The sequence below is a fragment of the Asparagus officinalis genome, chromosome 2 (genome assembly GCF_001876935.1).
Source record: "Asparagus officinalis chromosome 2, Aspof.V1, whole genome shotgun sequence".
NCBI classification, from domain to species: Eukaryota; Viridiplantae; Streptophyta; class Magnoliopsida; order Asparagales; family Asparagaceae; genus Asparagus; species Asparagus officinalis.
The window spans coordinates 56,984,331-57,004,083 of NC_033795.1; the positions used below are offsets into that span (position 1 = coordinate 56,984,331).

The 19,753-nt window shown below is 40.2% G+C and overlaps 1 protein-coding gene across 1 annotated transcript in view; it reads left to right on the top strand.

Annotated features, from left to right (window-relative positions):
• The window catches only part of LOC109831504 (calnexin homolog), a 23,748-nt gene extending 4,049 nt beyond the window's left edge, over nucleotides 1–19,699 (top strand). The window contains 2 exon segments of the mRNA XM_020398837.1: nucleotides 19,140–19,256; nucleotides 19,355–19,699. Of these exon segments, the coding sequence (XP_020254426.1) occupies nucleotides 19,140–19,256; nucleotides 19,355–19,501 (264 nt within the window). The 3' untranslated portion in view covers nucleotides 19,502–19,699.

A 19,753-nucleotide genomic window follows, 5' to 3' on the forward strand; every position in this document is an offset into this window, starting at 1 on the left:
TCCAGTATTCAATGGTCATTATTTTTGAATTTGCATGAATAGTCGTCTGCAGGTATATGGAAGCATTCAAAGAGTTGAGGACATGATGATTATGGGCCTTCTTGTGAGGAAAAGGCGAGGAAATCCGCATTGTTAGGGAGCTTGGAACCAAGTTAATCTCCAGGACAGGACCAATTGTTCTGCAATATGAGAAGCAAGGCTTCAAACCTGGACTTGGAGAGTGGCGGGGCATATATTAAATTATCTTCGCGACCTCAGGAGGCCTGGGTGGATCCCAAGGAGTTTGACAATGAGCTCGCCTATACTATCATCTATCATGTTTGGTCCTGAACAGGTGTGGATCCACCAACAAGGTCCATTTCATCTTAAGGGCAGCAGAATCCAAGACGGAAAAGTTTGTTTGAGCATCATCTCAAGTATCCGGCACGTCTGTTTCCATTCTGATAACGCTTTCTCATGTATACACCGCAATTTCTTGAATCTGATAATGAGCTGCGGCATTCTGGTCCGATGCGAAAATAAAAAGAAGGCAAATTTCTTGTCTGGTGATTGATTTTGAGCCTAGCTGTTATTCCACCAAAGACCATTCCTGGATCCCGAGGACAAGAGCCTGAGGACTGGGATGAGAGGGCCAAGATTCTGGACCCTGATGCTGTTAAACACTGACGATTGGATGAGATGCTCGCCATGGAGATTGAAGATGAAGAGGCTGTTAAAGCCTGAAGGGTTGTTGGATGATGAGGCCTGAGGTAATTGATTGATCCTGAGGCTAACCAAACCTGAATTGATTGGGATGATGAAGAGGATGGAGAATTTGAGGCGCCATAAAATTGGATAACCGCAAGTGCTGAAGCAGCACATGGTTGTGTGATGGTAAGACCACAAGAGTAATCAGTTTACAAAGAAATGGCATGCTCCCATGCTGATTGACCGACCTAACTACGAATTCTTGGAAGCCACAGGAGAATTACCAAATCGCTGAATACTTGAGGCTTGAAAGGCCTGATTTGAGCCGATTGCGCTAGTGGTCTATGAGATTATGGAGCAAATCAGGATGTCATTTTGGTTTTGACATGTTTTGGATAAGCGAGTGATGAAGAGTAGCAGATTCATTATCGGGAGAAGACTTGAAACCAGAAGTATGAAGTTGAGAAAGCAAAAGAGAGAAAGAAGAGAGAACATGCTGTCTTTCAGATGGGCATTTCAGGTTTCCAGTGAGATTTTGCTCATCTCTTTTATTTCTATCGGTCTGTTCAACATTTGTTTCCTATTTCCTTATGTTTAGTCTCGATAACTAATTTGCATCAATTGCAGAATGAAAGGTATTTGATGTTTTTACAAGATTGCCTGACATTCATTCATGGAGGCATATAAGACATGATGCATTGTAAGTAGCTGTGTTGCTGATTTCTTACTGGTTTATTAATTCGTGAACTGCTGCTTAGTTTAACCACATTCTTGTAACTATGCAATATAACTATGCAATTGATGAGAATCATCAGGGGGGGGGGGGGGGGGGGGGGGGATCTGGTAATTCTTAGAAAGCGCATCATTACAGCCTCTGCTTACACTATATTATTAAGGGTCTGTTTGGTTTGAATGAAAATGGAAGAAAAGAAAAGAAAGCGGGAGAGAAACTTGTTTCCACTGTTTGGATCGAAGGAGAGGCAAAAAGAAAAAGAAAGTATCAGAGAAAATGCTTCGGGATTTTTCGTTCAGGTTTCTTCACTGGAGAGTAGCAAAAGCAAAGGAAAACAGATCTGGGGTAGAGGAGATGTGATCACACCCACCTGATTAAATTTAAGAACTTAAAATGAGTTGTTCTCTGTAGTTGCTGCTCCTCTTATTCCATGAGGACCCCACAGAGACTTCACCATTGTAGTTGTAGGTTTATGCATAAAATGTATGAAGGTAAAAGAATCATTTATGCTATGTTTGGTTTGAGAGAAAGGGAGAGAAAAGAAAAAGAAAGAGAAAGTAAAAAGAAAGGAAAAGAAAAAGAAAAGAAAATGATATTCTTTTTATTGTTTGGTTAGAAAGAATATTGTAAGGAAAGTTAGAAGAAAATTCATAAGAAAGTCATTTTCTCTTGTTTGATTACCTTTATGAGAAAAGAGGAAGAAAATTATCACAACATAATTTTAATTCATACTTTTTGAAATTAGATTCAGATGTTAAATAATTTACAAAAAATAATTAAATTAAATTATGATTCTATCATATTTTCAAAAAATTTACAAGTTACAGAACATGTTTGCACAATCTTAACTAAGAAAATTTAGTCAAATTTACGATGACTCTAAATTTGCATATAAATGTTTGCACAATCTTAACTAAGAAAATTTAGTCAAATTTACGATGACTCTAAATTTGCATATAATCTTACATGGTCTTGGACTTGCAAGTTATTCATAACCTCAGGTGAAGAAAGATGATTCCGAGTAAGCTCTAGACAATGATGCAATGCAAGCATAATTATTCAAAATTAGTATCATTTATATCTTAGGAAGTAACAGGTTAATAAACATGTATTTAAAAAAATTGGCAATTTCCTAACACAAAAACTTGAGTGGCCATCAACATCGAGTTTGTAAATATTAATAAGCAGAAGCACAACCATAATTCCGCTAATTAAAGAACAACATTTCTCACACATAATATTTCCAGAAAGAAAGATCAATGAAAGAACCAAAACAAATCTAAAGTAAATGTCATGATATTCCTAATATAAAGTATAATCCATTTCTAGTCACAAAGTCTATTACAATCAATTTCATATAAAAAATCTTAACCAACAAAATCTATTACAATCAATTTCATATATAGAGAATGATGCGAAACAATGTGATGCAGGTATGAAGATTAACGACAACAATGCTTCGCCAAATCAGCGATCGATCTAGGCAGGAAGCTCAAGAATAAAGTGTAGCTTTCGATGGATTTTAAGCAAAGTTGCAATGTACTAAGTTCAAATCTTTTGTAAATGATCCAGAAAATAAATGTAATGATTCGTTCTCTCAATACAGTTCAAATTGTAATATTTAGATAAGTAAAAATACTTAGCAACAGATTCGCTCGGTCACTTAATCAAGCTGAATACAGCACAAGTACAATCGATAATAATATTGATAGTAACATGCAAGCAATAGCAGTTTCGAAAATATTTGGGTGAAAGAAAGTTAAACCTTCGTCGGGCTGAGCTGGTTCGACGGGAGGCTCCTCTGGAGGTGGTTCGTACACGCCAAAAATGAGGGGAGGAAGTTCTCCTACGAGAGCCACGTAATTGGGATGAAGTGGCGCGTCTGGACTGAAACGCCTATGAAACGAACTGATGCCTAACTGGGTTTCCACACTACCGACAATCTGGTGAGTCACGCGTTCGACGTACTCGGGCACGCTCTCGAACGATTGATAATCAAACCACGGGGACACCAGTAAATCAACGATGCCGGTCTCTGGATCTAGCACGAGTCCGTCTTCAGCGTCAGGATCTGCCATACACCATCAATTGCAAAGTCAAGGATCAAGTGGGTTGAATCTGACTCAACTAACTTCAACAACTTCGGATTGGATCAAGTGGGTCTGGTCCACACTTGACTGGATCGGGTAAATGACTAGGGATCTCTGATTAAGTCACACAGATCCACACTTTTCTTTCAACAGGATCTCAATCTGAAGGAACGACACGGGCCAGAGTGGCGGTGTCGACTTAGGCGGCGCTCGGGTCGGGGCTGTGGCGTTCGAGTCGGGACGGCGGCGCTCGGGTTGGAGTGGGCGGCGTTCGAGGCGGATCTGGATGGAGGGCGCTCGGTCGGGGAATCCGGGACGGTAGGGTCGGAGGGCGGGCGGTGTTCACGAAGCGGGTCGGGAGACGTGGAGGCGGTCAGCAGCAGAGGTAAAAGGGTGGCGGCTGGCGGTGCTGGGACGTTGCCGGAGGTAGGGGATTGAGTTCCGATGTTGGCGGCGGTTGTGGAGTGGTTGTGGTTGCTTGAGTCGAAGGAGGAGGGGCGGAGGTCCGGTGGGGTACTGTCGACGTGCGGTTTTGTTGGCGTTGTAAAGGGGAGGGCTTGTTGGATTGGGTGCGATTTGTTCTGATTGTATGGAGGAAGAAAGATGATGAACAGTGCGAATTTTGATTTTTTTTTTCTTTTTTTGTGGCTGTAGAAGAAACGAAAATGAACTTGCTAGGGTTTCAGCACCTGCAATTGAGCAAAATCAAGTTTCATTTCCAATCTATCAATATCAATCTCTGAAACAAGAGAGTTTAAATAAAGAAAAAATACAGATTTGGAAAATCCTCTAAATCCCTCAAATCTCTCTCATAACCAAAATACAACCACTTAACTAATTAGCTGCCAAATGAAATTCAAAATTCAAAATTTTGAAATTCAAAAATTCAAATTTCAAACTAATTTATTACAATTGAAATCAAAACCATAGTGCTGCAACCTGGCGTCTCCTTCGCTGATAAACTCGGCGAAAATCCCGTGTATGTGTCCGGATGTCCCCATCATTCTCCCCGGGTGGGAGAGAACTCGACCCTGTCGAGTGTAAATCAGAACGGCTGTCATACTGCTCAAGAAGATCTGGATCCAGTCTCTGCAAGTCATCCCTATCGAGCCAAGTATCATCGGACTCAGGTCGTCCTTTCCAACGTACCAAGTACCTGCGGATACCACCATTGCTAGTAGAAACAATGTTATCATCAATAATATTTTCAATGTCATGTGCTGTATATGTGGGTGATATCTGGGGAAGTGGAGGTAAAGGGGAGCTCTCAGAAATAGGCTCAGGGGTAGGCTCATCAACCAGTGGGTTGTCAGGGTTAAAATGTGGGCCTTTGTACTCTACTAAATCCTCAATATTAAAAGTCGAACCAATATTAAAACCTTCGGGAAGGTCGAGAACATAAGCATTATCATTAATTTTCTTGAGAATTTTAAAAAGTCCTGCACTTCGCGCATGCAACTTTTTAACAGTTCCCGGAGGAAACCGTTCCGGACGTATCCGAACCATCACATAATCACCAACATTAAATTCTTTAAACTTTCTTCTTAGATCTGCTCGCATTTTATAGTTAGCATTGCTGTCATTGATCTTCTTACTGATGTCTTTATGCAAGTCATGAATGCGAGATGCAAATGCAGATGCTGACTCAGATACTCTATGATGTGCAGACACGGGGACAAGATCTATAGGCTGTCTAGGTTTGTAACCATACACTACTTCAGCTGGACTGACACCTGTAGAACCTATTAACAGAGTTATTATAAACAAATTCAGCAGTAGGTAAATGTTGATCCCAACTCCTAAGATTCTCACCAACTAGCGATCTCAATAGGTTACCTAAGCTCCGATTGACTACCTCAGTTTGACCGTCAGTCTGGGGATGAAAGGCCGTAGAGAATTGAAGTTTAGTTCCCATTTTGTGCCAAAGGGTTTTCCAGAAATAACTTGTAAATTTAACATCCCTATCTGACACGATTGTCTTCGGAAGTCCGTGCAGTTTAACAACTTCTTGAAGTATAGCTTGGCCACATGAGAAGCGTCGGAAGTTTTGAAACATGGTATGAAGTGAGCCATTTTGGAGAAACGGTCCACAACAACAAAGACAGAATCGTGTTTTCTAATCGTTTTCGGAAGTCCTAATACGAAATCCATACTAACATCCTGCCATGGACAACTTGGCACAGGGAGAGGAGTGTATAAGCCAGTGTTCTGCTTACGTTGTTTCGCCAGCTGGCAGATGTGACATTGACCCACTAGTCTAACAACGTCGCGTTTAATGCCTGGCCAATAGAAGCGACTTTCAACTGCCTCGACAGTCTTGTTGTTCCCAAAATGTCCTGCAAGGCCTCCAGCGTGTAGTTCCCAAATTAAGAATTCTCTCAGGGAGGTGTCGGGAATACACAACTTGCGAAAATGGAAAAGATATCCATCCTTTAGGAGAAAGCCATCAATTTCACAGATCACTCCATCATTCAGCAAAGTATAAACTTCGCTAAAATCAGAGCACGATTCATATTGGTCTTTGACTTTCTCAAAGCCGATTACTTCTGCACTCAAAGTGGAGAGGAGGTGCATGCGACGACTGAGTACGTCGGCGGCTTTATTTTCTACTCCCGCTTTATGCTTGATCGTGTAGGTATAATCCTGGAGGAACTCAACCCATCGACCATGTCTAGCGTTCAACGTCTTTTGGGAGTGAATATATCGAAGAGCTTCGTGGTCAGAATATATGACGAATTCTTGTGGGAGCAGATAGTGACGCCAGTGTCGAAGAGATTGTATCACCGCATAGAACTCTTTATCATAGGTGGAATAACGTTGCCTAGTATCATTCAACTTCTCACTAAAGTAAGCAACGAGATGTCCTTCTTGAGATAGGACTCCACCTATACCAATACCAGAGGCATCGCACGCAATTTCGAAGACTTAAGAAAAATCGGGCAGGCGCATAACAGGAGCCTGCGACATCCTTTGCTTGATCTCTTCAAATGCCTTGGTAGCAGCTTTTGACCACTCGAACTCACCTTTCTTCAAGCAATCGGTAATAGGGGCCATGATGGTACTGAAGCCCTTGATAAACCGACGATAAAAAGTAACGAGCCCGTGAAAGCTTCGAACGTCTCTAATGCTCTTAGGTTCGGGCCATTCTTCGATAGCTCTAACCTTTTCAGGGTCAGCGGATACTCCTTCAGACGAGACCACGAATCATAGAAAAATGACTTGCTGTGTAAGAAAAGTACATTTCTTAGGATTAGCATAAAGTTGCTCTTTTCTTAACACGGCACAGACTTGACGCAGATGGTCCACATGCTGCTCACGAGAGTTACTGTAAATAAGGATATCGTCGAAGTACACAACCAAAAATTTTCTCGTGAAGGGGCAGAGTACTTGAGTCATCACTCTCATAAAAGTGCTCGGAGCGTTAGTCAACCCAAAGGGCATGACCATCCATTCGTACAATCCATCTTTCGTCTTGAAAGCGGTTTTCCATTCGTCACCGGGACGGATGCGAATCTGATGGTAGCCACTCTTAAGATCAATCTTAGAGAAGATGGTGGCTCCAGACATTAAGTCAAGCATGTCATCCAACCGGGGAATGGGGAAACGGTATTTCACCGTAATCTTGTTAATCGCACGGCTATCCACACACATACGCCATGTTCCATCTTTCTTTGGCGTCAGTAATGCGGGGACCGCACAAGGGCTCATGCTTTCTTTCACAAAGCCCTTCTTCAACAATTCATCAACTTGCCTTTTCAACTCTGCATGTTCATTGGGGTTCATCCGATAGTGAGGCAAATTGGGAAGGGTTGCTCCCGGGACTAAATCAATCGCGTGTTGGATATCACGCATCGGGGGTAATTGGTCCGGGAGGTCTTCAGGGAAGACGTCAGAAAATTCTTCCAACACAGTAGCGACTTCTGGGGGAACCACGTTAGAAATATCCTTCGGAACTTCTCTAGCGGCAAGGGCAAAAATAGAAGCTCCGTTGGCCAGTTCGCGATCAATCTCTTTAGCTCCAATCAGGTTAACGCCTTGGGAAGACTTGTTTGGATCGGGCTTCTTGTCACTTCCTTTCGGCTGAACGGGAAGGATCTTGACCTTTTTCCCGTCATGCTCAAACAATAGCATGTTGGATCTCCCGAAAATATGCACATCGTTATCAAATAACCAAGGCCTTCCAAGAATGACCTGACCCACATCCATTTTCAGAACATCGCACCAAACCTTGTCCTTATAAATGGCAAATTGAAGAGGGACTAGACATCTCTCTTGGACATTGAGGGCAGTGTCGTTAGGACTAGACATCTCTCTTGGACATTGAGGGCAGTGTCGTTAATCCATGATACCTTGTATGGATTAGGATGGGGTACAACCTTGAGACCAAGCTTAGCGATCACAGCTGAGGAGACCGCGTTAATACAACTTCTACTGTCCACGATCACCTTACAATTTTTATCACCAATCTTGGTGAACGTATGGAAAATAGAAGTACGTCTCCAATCATCAACAACCTTGGGTTGAGAGATGGCGCATCTGACAACTGATACAGTAGGAGTTTCAATTTGTCTAAGACAACTCAAGATAGTATCATCTGCATCATCCTCGAAATCATCGGTATCATCGTCAACTTGATGGACAAACTCATCATTATCAGGTTCAGGTTTATATTCGTGTTGATCATCGATGATAGTCACCTTGTGACGGGTCGGACAGTTCGCAGAAACATGCCCATACCCTTGGCATTTGTAGCACTTGACGTGAGCGCCAATCTTGGAGAAATCTTTCTCCGGCTCCTTGCCTTTGGAATCGACTTTAGACTGGGAAGAACTGGGGTTAGATCGACTCGGAGGATGACTAGAAGTAGTGGCACGGGAAGGTTGGGAAGAATGATTTCTAAAATCCTGACTCCTATAAGATTGATGGGATTTTGATTCATCTAGATTATGAACTAACGCGTAAGCTTTTTCAAGGGTGTCTACTCCCCGAGCAAAGAGTTCGGTTTGCAGATCATTTCTCAATCCAGCTCTAAACTTCGACAAGACTTTCATTGGCGCCTCTTGTTCAATAGTGTTGCATCGAGTGAACAGTTCGTCAAATTATGCGACGTAGTCTTTCGCGGATTTGGTGCCTTGAGTGAGACGATGCCACTTATCTAGCAATCGATGATAAAATGATGGCGGTTGATCTTAATACTCCTCAGGTATTGCGCATCCGGATCAGGTACCGGTTGATGTGGGGGCCGTTGAACGATGTTTCCATAGCCTTGACCTTGCAGCGGCGGGGCGAAGTGTTCATAACCTTGACCTTGTGGTGGCGGAGTTGCAACACGAGCTTCTTCGAGCCTAGCAAACTTTTCGTTGGTTTCATTTCGGAGATTTGCTAAACCCTGGACTACGGCACCTAATTGTCCTGCTAGCTCATCACCTAATTGTCCTGCTAGTTCATCGAGTTTCTTATAGAGTTCGGGATCATTACTACCTGACATACTGGACTCACTAGTCGACTCACTTGACTCTCCTAAGCGATAGGGTAGACCGGTACGAGTGGGCATGCACTAAATGCGATGAAATGAGTGGGTGCACAAAAATTAAATGAGATGACTAATATTTTTTTTTTTAATAATAAAGACTCACAAATTTCCTAACCTAGAACCAGGTGCTCTGATACCAAAAATGATGCGAAACAATGTGATGCAGGTATGAAGATTAACGACAACAATGCTTCGCCAAATCAGCGATCGATCTAGGCAGGAAGCTCAAGAATAAATTGTAGCTTTCGATGGATTTTAAGCAAAGTTGCAATGTACTAAGTTCAAATCTTTTGTAAATGATCCAGAAAATAAATGTAATGATTCGTTCTCTCAATACAGTTCAAATTGTAATATTTAGATAAGTAAAAATACTTAGCAACAGATTCGCTCGCTCACTTAATCAAGCTGAATACAGCACAAGTACAATCGATAATAATATTGATAGTAACATGCAAGCAATAGCAGTTCCAAAAATATTTGGGCGAAAGAAAGTTAAACCTTCGTCGGGTTGAGCTGGTTCGACGGGAGGCTCCTCTGGAGGTGGTTCGTACACGCCAAAAATGAGGGGAGGAAGTTCTCCTCCGAGAGCCACGTAATTGGGATGATGTGGTGCGTTTGGACTGAAACGCCTATGAAACGAACTGATGCCTAACTGGGCTTCCACACTACCGACAATCTGGTGAGTCACGCGTTCGACGTACTCGGGCACGCTCTCGAACGATTGATAATCTGGTGAGTCACGCGTTCGACGTACTCGGGCACGCTCTCGAACGATTGATAATCAAACCACGGGGACAACTGTAAATCAACGATGCCAGTCTCTGGATCTAGCACGAGTCCGTCTTCAGCGTCAGGATCTGCCATACACCATCAATTGCAAAGTCAGGGATCAAGTGGGTTGAATCTGACTCAACTAGCTTCAACAACTTCGGATTGGGTCAAGTGGGTCTGGTCTACACTTGACTGGATCGGGTAAATGACTAGGGATCTCTGATTAAGTCACACAGATCCACACTTTTCTTTTAACAGGATCTCAATCTGAAGGAACGACACGGGCCAGAGTGGCGGTGTCGACTTAGGACGACGCTCGGGCGGTGGGCTGTGGCGTTCGAGTCGGGACGGAGCCGGGCGACGCTGCGGTTTGGAGTGGGCGGCGTTCGATCTGGCGGATCTCGGAATGGATGGCGCTTCGGGTCGGGGAATCAGGGCGGTCGGTCGGAGGGGCGGGCGGTGTTGACAGAAGCGGGGTCGGGAGACCGTGGAGGCCGGTCCAGAGCAGAGGGAACAGGGGCCGGGCTGCGGTGCTGCCGGGGCCGGTGCCGGAGGTAGGGCCATTTGGTTCTGATGTTGGCCGGGCGACGGTTTGTGGAGGTGGTGGTGGTTGCCTTGACCATCGAGGCATGGAAGGCGCGGAGGTCTCGGTGGGTCCTGTTCGACCGTGCGGTTGTTGTCGGGTTGTAAAGGGAGGGCTGTGTGGGTTGCGGGTTTCTGATTGTATGGAGGAAGAAGCTGCTGAACAGTGCGAATTTGATTTTCTTTTGTTTTCTTTTTTTGTTTGCTGTGAAGAAACGGAAAATGAACTTGCAGGGTTTCACACTCAATTGAGCAGAAATCAATTCATTTTCATCTTCAATAATCATATCTCTGATACAAGAGTTCTTAAGTAGGATTTACAGTTTTGGGAATATCTCCTAAATCCCTCACTCATCCATAACGCAATTACATTCAACTCAGCTCAAATAACTACGCCAAATAAGAATAAAATCGAAATTTCCGAAATTCAGATGTTAAAATTAATTACTCATTTTATACACTGATTCAAAACATAAATGCGGCACATGGCGCCTCCTGCGTGATAAACTCCGACGAATATCTCGTGTACGCGTCCGGATGTGCCCCTATCAGAGAAATCTTAACCAAAGAGAGAAAATACTGCCAAGCTCCTTAGTTTTCGACTTTAGTGAGGATCGGAGGTGGAACTTGGTGGCAGTGGAGGTGGGATTTGGGTTCGATGTTGACGGCGGTTGTGGAGGTGGTGGTGGTTGCTTGAGTCGAAGGAGGAGGGCGGAGGTCCGGTGGGCTGTTCGAGTGCGGTTGTTGCGGTTGTAAAGGGGAGGGCTGTGTGGGTTGGGTTCTGATTGTATGGAGGAAGAAGATGATGAACAGTGCGAATTTTGATTTTCTTTTGTTTTCTTTTTTTGTGCTGTAGAAGAAACGAAAATGAACTTGCTAGGGTTTCACACCTCAATTGAGCAAAATCAATTTCATTTTCATCTTCAATAATCAAATCTCTGAATACAAGAGTTCTTAAGTAGGATTTACAGTTTTGGAATATCTCCTAAATCCCTCAAATCACTCCCATAACCAATTACATTCAATCAGCTCAATAACTACCAAATAAGAATAAAAATTCGAAATTTCGAAATTCAAAATTTAAAATTCAAACTAATTTATTACAACTGAATTCAAAACCATAATGCTGCAACATGGCGCCTCCTGCGCTGATAAACTCGGCGAAAATCTCGTGTACGCGTCCGGATGTCCCCATCATTCTCCCCGGGTGGGAGAGAACTCGACCCTGTCGAGTGTAAATCGTTTTTGACTTTAGTGAGCCCATCAAAACATCAATCTCGCATCCTTCATCCCCTGAAATTAATTCAAAAAAATTCAAATAAGTAGAATATAAAGGTCCAATATAGTTATAACTTAGAATTTGCTACAAATTATATCTAACACTGTAAAAAGTAAAACATAAATGAAGATGTGAGCTCCAATATAGTTATAACTTAGAAGTAAACCAACATAACCCTCTATCACAATGAAGAAAGATTCTTACACCTCTGCCTATAAACCAACATAAGCTCCAATATAGTTATAACTTAGAAGTAAACCAAAATATTTGTGTGAATTCACATTCTCAGCAGTATATAAGTTAGCCAACAATTCAATCATCTAAGCAAATATCAACACCAGACCTCAGGGTCTAAGCATAAACAACACAGTAGCAGAAGGATATATCACAAAACCGAACCATAGCTGCTCCAGGCAAATAATACTGCAGCATAGTGTAAGTAATAGATCTAAAAAGAACACAACATAGCATAACAAAAGAAAATTAGCGAAGTATATGCAGAATATAACTACTATATGTTAGCTAAACCAAAAGAAGAAAAATGATAGTGATAAACAATTTTTCAGTGACTCTTTTGCATTGAGCAAACAGATGAGCTACTGCTCATCAGTAACTGCACACGCACAATACTGAGCAATTACCAGTTTACTTTTATATTAGGCAATTACCAGTTTACTTTTATATTAGGCAAAGGAATGTTTCATTGCAAAATTACCTCCTAGTACCGATACCAAGATTGTGTGATGCTCATCCAAGCTTAATCTCCAACCACTTTTTCTTCCGATGAATTGGTAACCCAATAAAGTTTCTTCCTCGAGCCGCATCCTCGGTAAGATAGTCGTAGGCTAATGAATTGGTAACCCAATAAAGTTTCTTCCTCGAGCCGCATCCTCGGTAAGATAGTCGTAGGCTACAAGTTGTTCGTCCTCATTGAGCCCTTCAACTTTTGAAAGCTCCTCAAATATCTCTCCTTCTGTGTAAAAACGAAGACCGGTCTTCCAAATTGCAGAAGCAATTGACTCCATTCCGCTTTTTAGCCCATCAAGCTCTTCACCCAAGTTCTTAGTGGCACTATGCTTTCTTTTATATATCCCCTTTGAAGATGTTCCCGTTGCAGAACGGGTTTTGGGATCTTGTTCTTTACCTTTTGAAGGGCCGATGCATTCTACATCATTCTCTTGAACAACTTCTCTATCATCTTGATTTATATTGATAGAACTTGATTCATCTCTTTCATTTTCTATGCGAGCACGTCTTTCTTTGATAGTTTCAGAAGATAAACCAACAGCTCTGTCTTTCCCATAAATGATTTGCAAGTTTTCAAAACACGGTACAGTTTGTAACGAAATTGTTTTGCTCCAGGATGTGCCTATTAATAGATAAGTAAAACACAAAATAGTCAAACTAAAACATTTATATTTATATATGTATTCAAATTCTAAAGATATTCATGAAAAGAATACTAAGTTGGAGGAATCCTGTCAAACTAAAACAGCAACAATTTAGACAAAATTCATGGCACGCGTACATGAAACCAGGAATCAAATGCATATTGATTACTACATAGAACCTTCCGCAGAATTCATGGCAAGAACTTACAACTCTCTTCAGTGATACATTTGAGGATATCATGCTAAAAGTCAGTATCAGTAATTGTCATTTGCGCAATTATGAAATAAGAGCGCACTCGATGAACCCAGGAAACAACTGCTTATTGATTATCCAATATCCTATTGCAAAATTCATAGCTGACTTACAACTCTATTCCAATGTACATTAGAGGCTACCGAGTTTTAGATTTAACACAATGGGCGCAAACTCCAGGAACAAACCTTTGCATGCTACTTATTCATACACTAACAAACCATAACCTCCAGTCTTTACTACTTCACCAAATCAAGGAGCTGATGGATGCTTTGTCACCGCATGCAATATATCACCATAGCTCACAACACCAACCAACACATCCGCCTCTGCATCCGCCTCCGTTACCCAAACATGGGTCGCTCGATGCGACAACAAACCTCTGTTACCCAAACATGGTTTCTATGTAGTAATCAATTTAGAATACTTCAATGATTTGCAAGTTTTCAAAGTCTAAACAATTTAGACAAAATTAATAAATGACTAATTATTCAACGTACCTTTATGTAATCTTCCCAAACTTTTGGCTCCGCATCCATCATCCTTATCACTCGATTAAATGCAAATCCACTAGAAGAATTCTGCATGTCTTGAAATACGCCCATATCTTTTTTAAGTGTCTTCAATCGGTTTTTAATATGATCCACTTCAATCTTTATTCCACATTTAGCATATAACTCTGCACATGTTGCTTGATAAGCACGATATGAGAAACTTCTATCAGGCTTTTGCCCTTTGTGCACTTGTTCTCTCAATGTTTCAGTTAAGAAAATATCCATCTTCTCTGTCCATACAATATTTTTCTTTGAACTTGATTGACTTCCATGTTGTGAATCCATCTGAGCGGCCTGCTTGTTAATATGCAATATTACTTAAAAGATTAGTATCAAACAACAAGGTACCAAATACTCCTAAAAAAACATTAAACAGGTAGGACAAACAAACGAGCTAATTAAGAGGAAACAACAGCATCTAATAATTAAAAAAAGGATCACCGAAAAAACGAAACCCCAAGCCCAAGCGGCTGCATACCATTGTACAATGTTTTGTATTCGTATGCGAAATTGACTAGTGATCACCATATCCAAGCCCAAGCAGCTGCATACCATTGTACATTGTTCCCAGGCCACGCCATAGGGAAGACCAAGTGACTGATTACCATCAAAGCCTGAGCTGTAGCCAAAGCTACTAACCTTGGGTATGCAAGTCGATCTCCTATTTACAGAGAGACAATAAAGCTTGTTTGGACATTCTTTCCTAGAGATTGACAATAAAGCTTGTTTGGAAATTCACCTGAATATGGATTTTTTTAAGTCATTACTTAATAAAAAAGGAATAGAAGACCTTAGAAAATACTCTGAAAATCAGACGGGGTTTTCACAGGTACACAAACAGCAAATAAACCACATTTACTTATTATTTGAAGAATGAAAATATTTCTAATAATCTCTCCACATATCATCGGCTATTTGTTGCCTTAGAATCTCTCCTCGTCTATACTCTTCATTATCATTTACAGGAGCTTCTTCAACATCTATCATCTGGTTCAAAACTTCCTGATCAACTTGTTCAAGAAACCCCTCGTCAGGATCAACACCCATTAGAAAATTATGTAGGATAGTACATGCATAAATGATATCTTTTTATGTTTCAATTGGGTAATGAGGTTCTGTTCCACTACCCAATATTGGAAACCACTTCTTCAAGAGTCCAAAAGCACGCTCAATTGCATTTCGCAGTGAAGAGTGACGATGGTTATACACTTCACGAGGACTTTCAGGTTGTCTTGTTGAATATTCCTTGAGGTGATAATGTGTGCTCCTAAATGGTGTAAGGAATCCCTGCCTCAGCATAAAACCACCATCTACTAAATCATATTTTCCTAAAATTGAACAAAATTTAACGGTTAAAATGTGTTTATATAAACAAGGTCTTATCTGATCTTGAAAATGATTGGACCTAAGAGTTGTCACCTTGAGGAACAAATAATATAAACAAGGTCTTATCTGATCTTGAAAATGATTGGACCTAAGAGTTGTCACCTTGAGGAACAAATATTATCTTGTCGTATTAATACATTATTCAACACCCGCGAATCTGAAGCAGACCCTTCCCAACCAGCTAGAACATATGTGAATTTCAAGTCAAAGGTGCAAGCGGCAAGCACATTTTGAGTTGGAAATTCTTTTCGGCCTCGATACATTCTTGTATCTTCTTTTGCCACTTTCACTCGAAAATCAGATCCATCAATTGTACCAATACAATTCTATAATAGATTAACAAAGTGATTAGCAACTTGACTATTATTATTATTATGTAATATTTATTACAAAATTTTTATATTTTACCTTGAAATAGGGCCAGAATCTATGATTTGTCTAAATTTCTAGTGGAACTTCGAAGCCATCTGGTTGTTTAATAAATTGATCCTCAAGCGATAGTAATGCTTCTAATACTTTGTGAAAGTGGCGGCTAACCGTCTCCCCCGAACGCATAAAATAGAACTTTACTGCTCGATTCTTCTAGTTGTGAGAAAGAATTTGAAGGAACTTAGCAACTTGTTCCTCTACAGAACTGCGTCTATTATCATAAAGACATCTCGTCTCCCTAAGCAACTGACACAATCTAGCAAAAGCATTAACTCCTATGCGTAGTTGTTCACGACAATCTCTATCACTTTGTTGAGTTAGTCGCTCCATAAGTTCTTATGTTCATCTTTTTTAGCTAAGATTGATCTATTTATATACTCCACTTGGTAGATATTAGTTGTCATAATAGCACATGCATATGCTACATATGCAGCCACAATCCCTACTGAATATTTTATCTTTTTCCTTTGTATAGCTTATTCATCTTCTTTTGTCTACAAATTCAAACACTTTCTATAGTAAGCACGTCACAATCATAACCAACAATCATGAAAATATTAAACTGAAACCTTCGACTAACCATTTATAGCTGATATGTCCATGTTGTTAATCTAACTAAATTAATAGAGTATGGGTAATCAAATTGTTAAGTAGGCGATTATGAGTCCTGGTCATAAGTTTTTGTGGCTACAGATTAAATATATGAGAATAAACCATAAGCTTCTGTGGCTATAGATTAGTCTGCATAAACATGGATAGAAACTTGAATGCCCAAAAGTGTAAAACTCACACTATATGAGAATGTACAATAGAAATCAATCATTCTGGATACAAACATCTGAAAATGAAAAGGGAACAAATGGAAGAAACACCGCTCAAGAAATCTTAACAGAGAGTAAATCGAATATAAAGAAAAAAACACAAGTACAAAAAATTACTGTAATCGAACTACCAAAGCAAATAAGCCATGATGCACTGCAAGAAAAGTAGCCAACATTCAGAGGGAATAGCCAAAAATATTTGATTAATACTAACAGTGAAATCCAATTTCGCGATTCTGATAGTTTAGCATATCTGAAAATTGTGATTATAATTAGCTGCGTGACAACTGGAACTTTCATTAACAACAAAGAAACAAATTGAAAATAATTACGACTTCAGTGTGTGATAGATATGAGCTATTACAGAAACCTCCTTAGCGCGGGCACATGAAATAGATAATCTCAATTTGTACATCCAGATTTTCTTAAAATAAATTAGTAGAATCAAGAGTCTAGTGAGCAAGGACCTGTTCACTAACAAAAGGGGAGCCCATTTTCAACCCTGTTTTCACCCTACTAATTATGTGTCAACAGGATCAATTTGTTGAAGAAACCATAAATAAAAAATTATTAGGCAAAGGATTGACCGCACAATGTTTCCTATAAATCAATTCTACCAGATTTGGCATGACTAAGAACTCACCCCATAAGATTGCAGGATTCTCAAAATCCCATATACAAATTTCAAATGGCAGCTTATAAACACACACACAAGCCCATTTTCGTTTACCCATTTCCAAAAATATGAGTAAAGATATCACCAACAAATTAAACTTCAAAACCAACAAAAATATGAGCAAAATTTACCTTGGATGAATTTGGATTGATGTTGACAGAGAGATCCAAGAGAAACCTGCAGTTGAATCTGGAGCGGTTCCGAGAAGATCAAAGATATCACCAAAGACAACCTAATTGTGAGTAAACCAAACGAAAACATCAATTCAAACAATGAATCGTACTGTGTTACTGTAAATAAATTAAAAATAACGTCAAACGACTCATCGCTTCAGATTAACTCCAACCAAGCATCCACAGAACAAAATCCATATTAAAAATAAATTACAAGCTCGAATTGAAACTTACCTTTGGATCTTACCCCATGTTACGCGATCGGCGATGAACGATCCATAGAAGAGCGAGGGAACGTTCGCGATCTCAAGCTGACGAGAGCTCGATTGGAGAAACCCTAGTTTGGTCGGCGTCGAACTAGGGTTTGAGAGAGAGAGAGAGAGAGAGAGAGAGAGAGAGAGAGAGAGAGAGAGAGAGAGAGAGAGAGAGATGAGGCGACGAGCAAGGAGACGAGGATCTCTGGAGGCGACGAGCAAGGCGACAAGGAGAGATCGGGGTCAGCGTTGGGCGAACGTTTCCGTCGCTCTCCCTCGTTTTCACTAGGGCAGCGGAGAGAAAGGGAGAAAGAAAAAATATATACCCATTTTTCTGCAGTGAAATTTATTTCCTTTCCCATTTTTGTTTTCTTGCAAAACAAACAACAGAAACCTACTTTCTCTCACACTTTACTTTCCTTTCTCTCCCTTTCCCTCAAACCAAACATAGCCTTAAATAACAAACTAAAAGTTAATCATATAGAGGTTAAGCTCCAAAAAAATCTTATATAGACTAATAGAATTTTTACTCATGTCACTACATATATAAAGTTGATAACTGTATTGATCATGTATTATATATAACATAAGTCAATTGTAGTTTCTACCTTGCTTTATTAAACTGTAATTATTTTCCTTCCAATTTTCTTTTGAATTCTCTTCCTATCCAAACAACAAAAAGAATATTATTTTCTTTCCTTTTTCTTTTCTCTTTACATTTCCTTTCATTTTCCACTATTTTCTCTCAAACTAAACACAGCCTCACAGATACGTGATATATAACAGAAAACTGATAAAAATTTCATCAATAGAACATTACTAGTGTGCAGCCCGTGCGCAGCACGGTGTTTTTTTTTTTTTTTTTTTCTTTTTTTTTTTTTTTTTTTTTTGCTACAGTGTTCCCGCCGTTTTTAAACTCTCCCGGTTTGAATTTTCAGGGGTGCTACAGTAACTCGCCTGCTACAGTACCATTCCCGAGCTGCTACAGTAACCGATCTGCTACAGTGTCTTTTAAATTTCTCAGCTGCTACGTTAATACTGCTACAGTAAATCTAATGTAGCATTTACTGTAGCATGAACAGTGGCTCTTTGTTTCTCCCATTTGTATAAAAGAATATATAAGCGTCGTCAGTTCTCATGCAGTACATAGATCGGATGTGACTAACAAATTTGTGTTCTGTTGTATTTTCTTTGTACTACCTATTGATATGTAGTTTCATTCTTAACCAGGAATTTACTTCATTATGGACGCTATCTACTCTGGAAATGTGTAGTTCTATCCATCTTGATAAATCTTCGAAACGTTTATCCTGATAATTTGAAATCTGTGTCCTGATTAATACATTGTATATAAGAGGGAGATAGAGAATAGAGACTGAGAAAGTATCGTTGCTTTAATGGCTATCATTGGATAAACACAATATAATGAAGACTTGAAAACTAGAGACTTGCTCGTCTGTTGCCGTAGTTTCTCTCAAGCACTGTTCTAGAAGTGTTGGTATCTGAAATTTTTACTCTTGTTTGTAGGATCTCATTGAGAAGGGAGAGAAACAGGCCACCTTGACCATCGGTGTCCTTGTATCCGTTGCGGTTGTCATTCTTACCGTCTTCCTTAGGATGCTCTTTGCAGGGAAGAGGCCTGTGGTAAGTTATTCACTCTCTTACGATACCCCATACAATTTGTTTGCTATTTAACAACTTATTATTAGACTTCAACATTTGTAAATATTCTCCTCATGCAGGCATCAGCAAAACCAACTTCAGAAACCAAGAGCACAGAAACTGCTTCTGAAACAGACGCAACAGCAGAAACCAGTGCTGAGAGAGAGGAGAATGAGAAAGAGGATGCTTCAGCTACTTGTCCTCGGAGCTCTAGGCGGGAAACATAGTCAATTATGGTTTCAAATTTTGAACTGGCTATTTTGTTGCCACTGTAATCTTAAATCTTTCTAGTTTCTGGAGTATGGGTGTATATGAGATTTTGGATCAACCATCTCTTATTATGATGGTATACTTGCATGAATTTTCTGAATGCTTTTACCAACATACTGGTAGTGTAACATACAATGATCTTTAGCTACTGAAAAAAATTGCCTTTTTTGCTTATTCCGTTTTTATTTCTTGGAACAGTTACCAGTTTG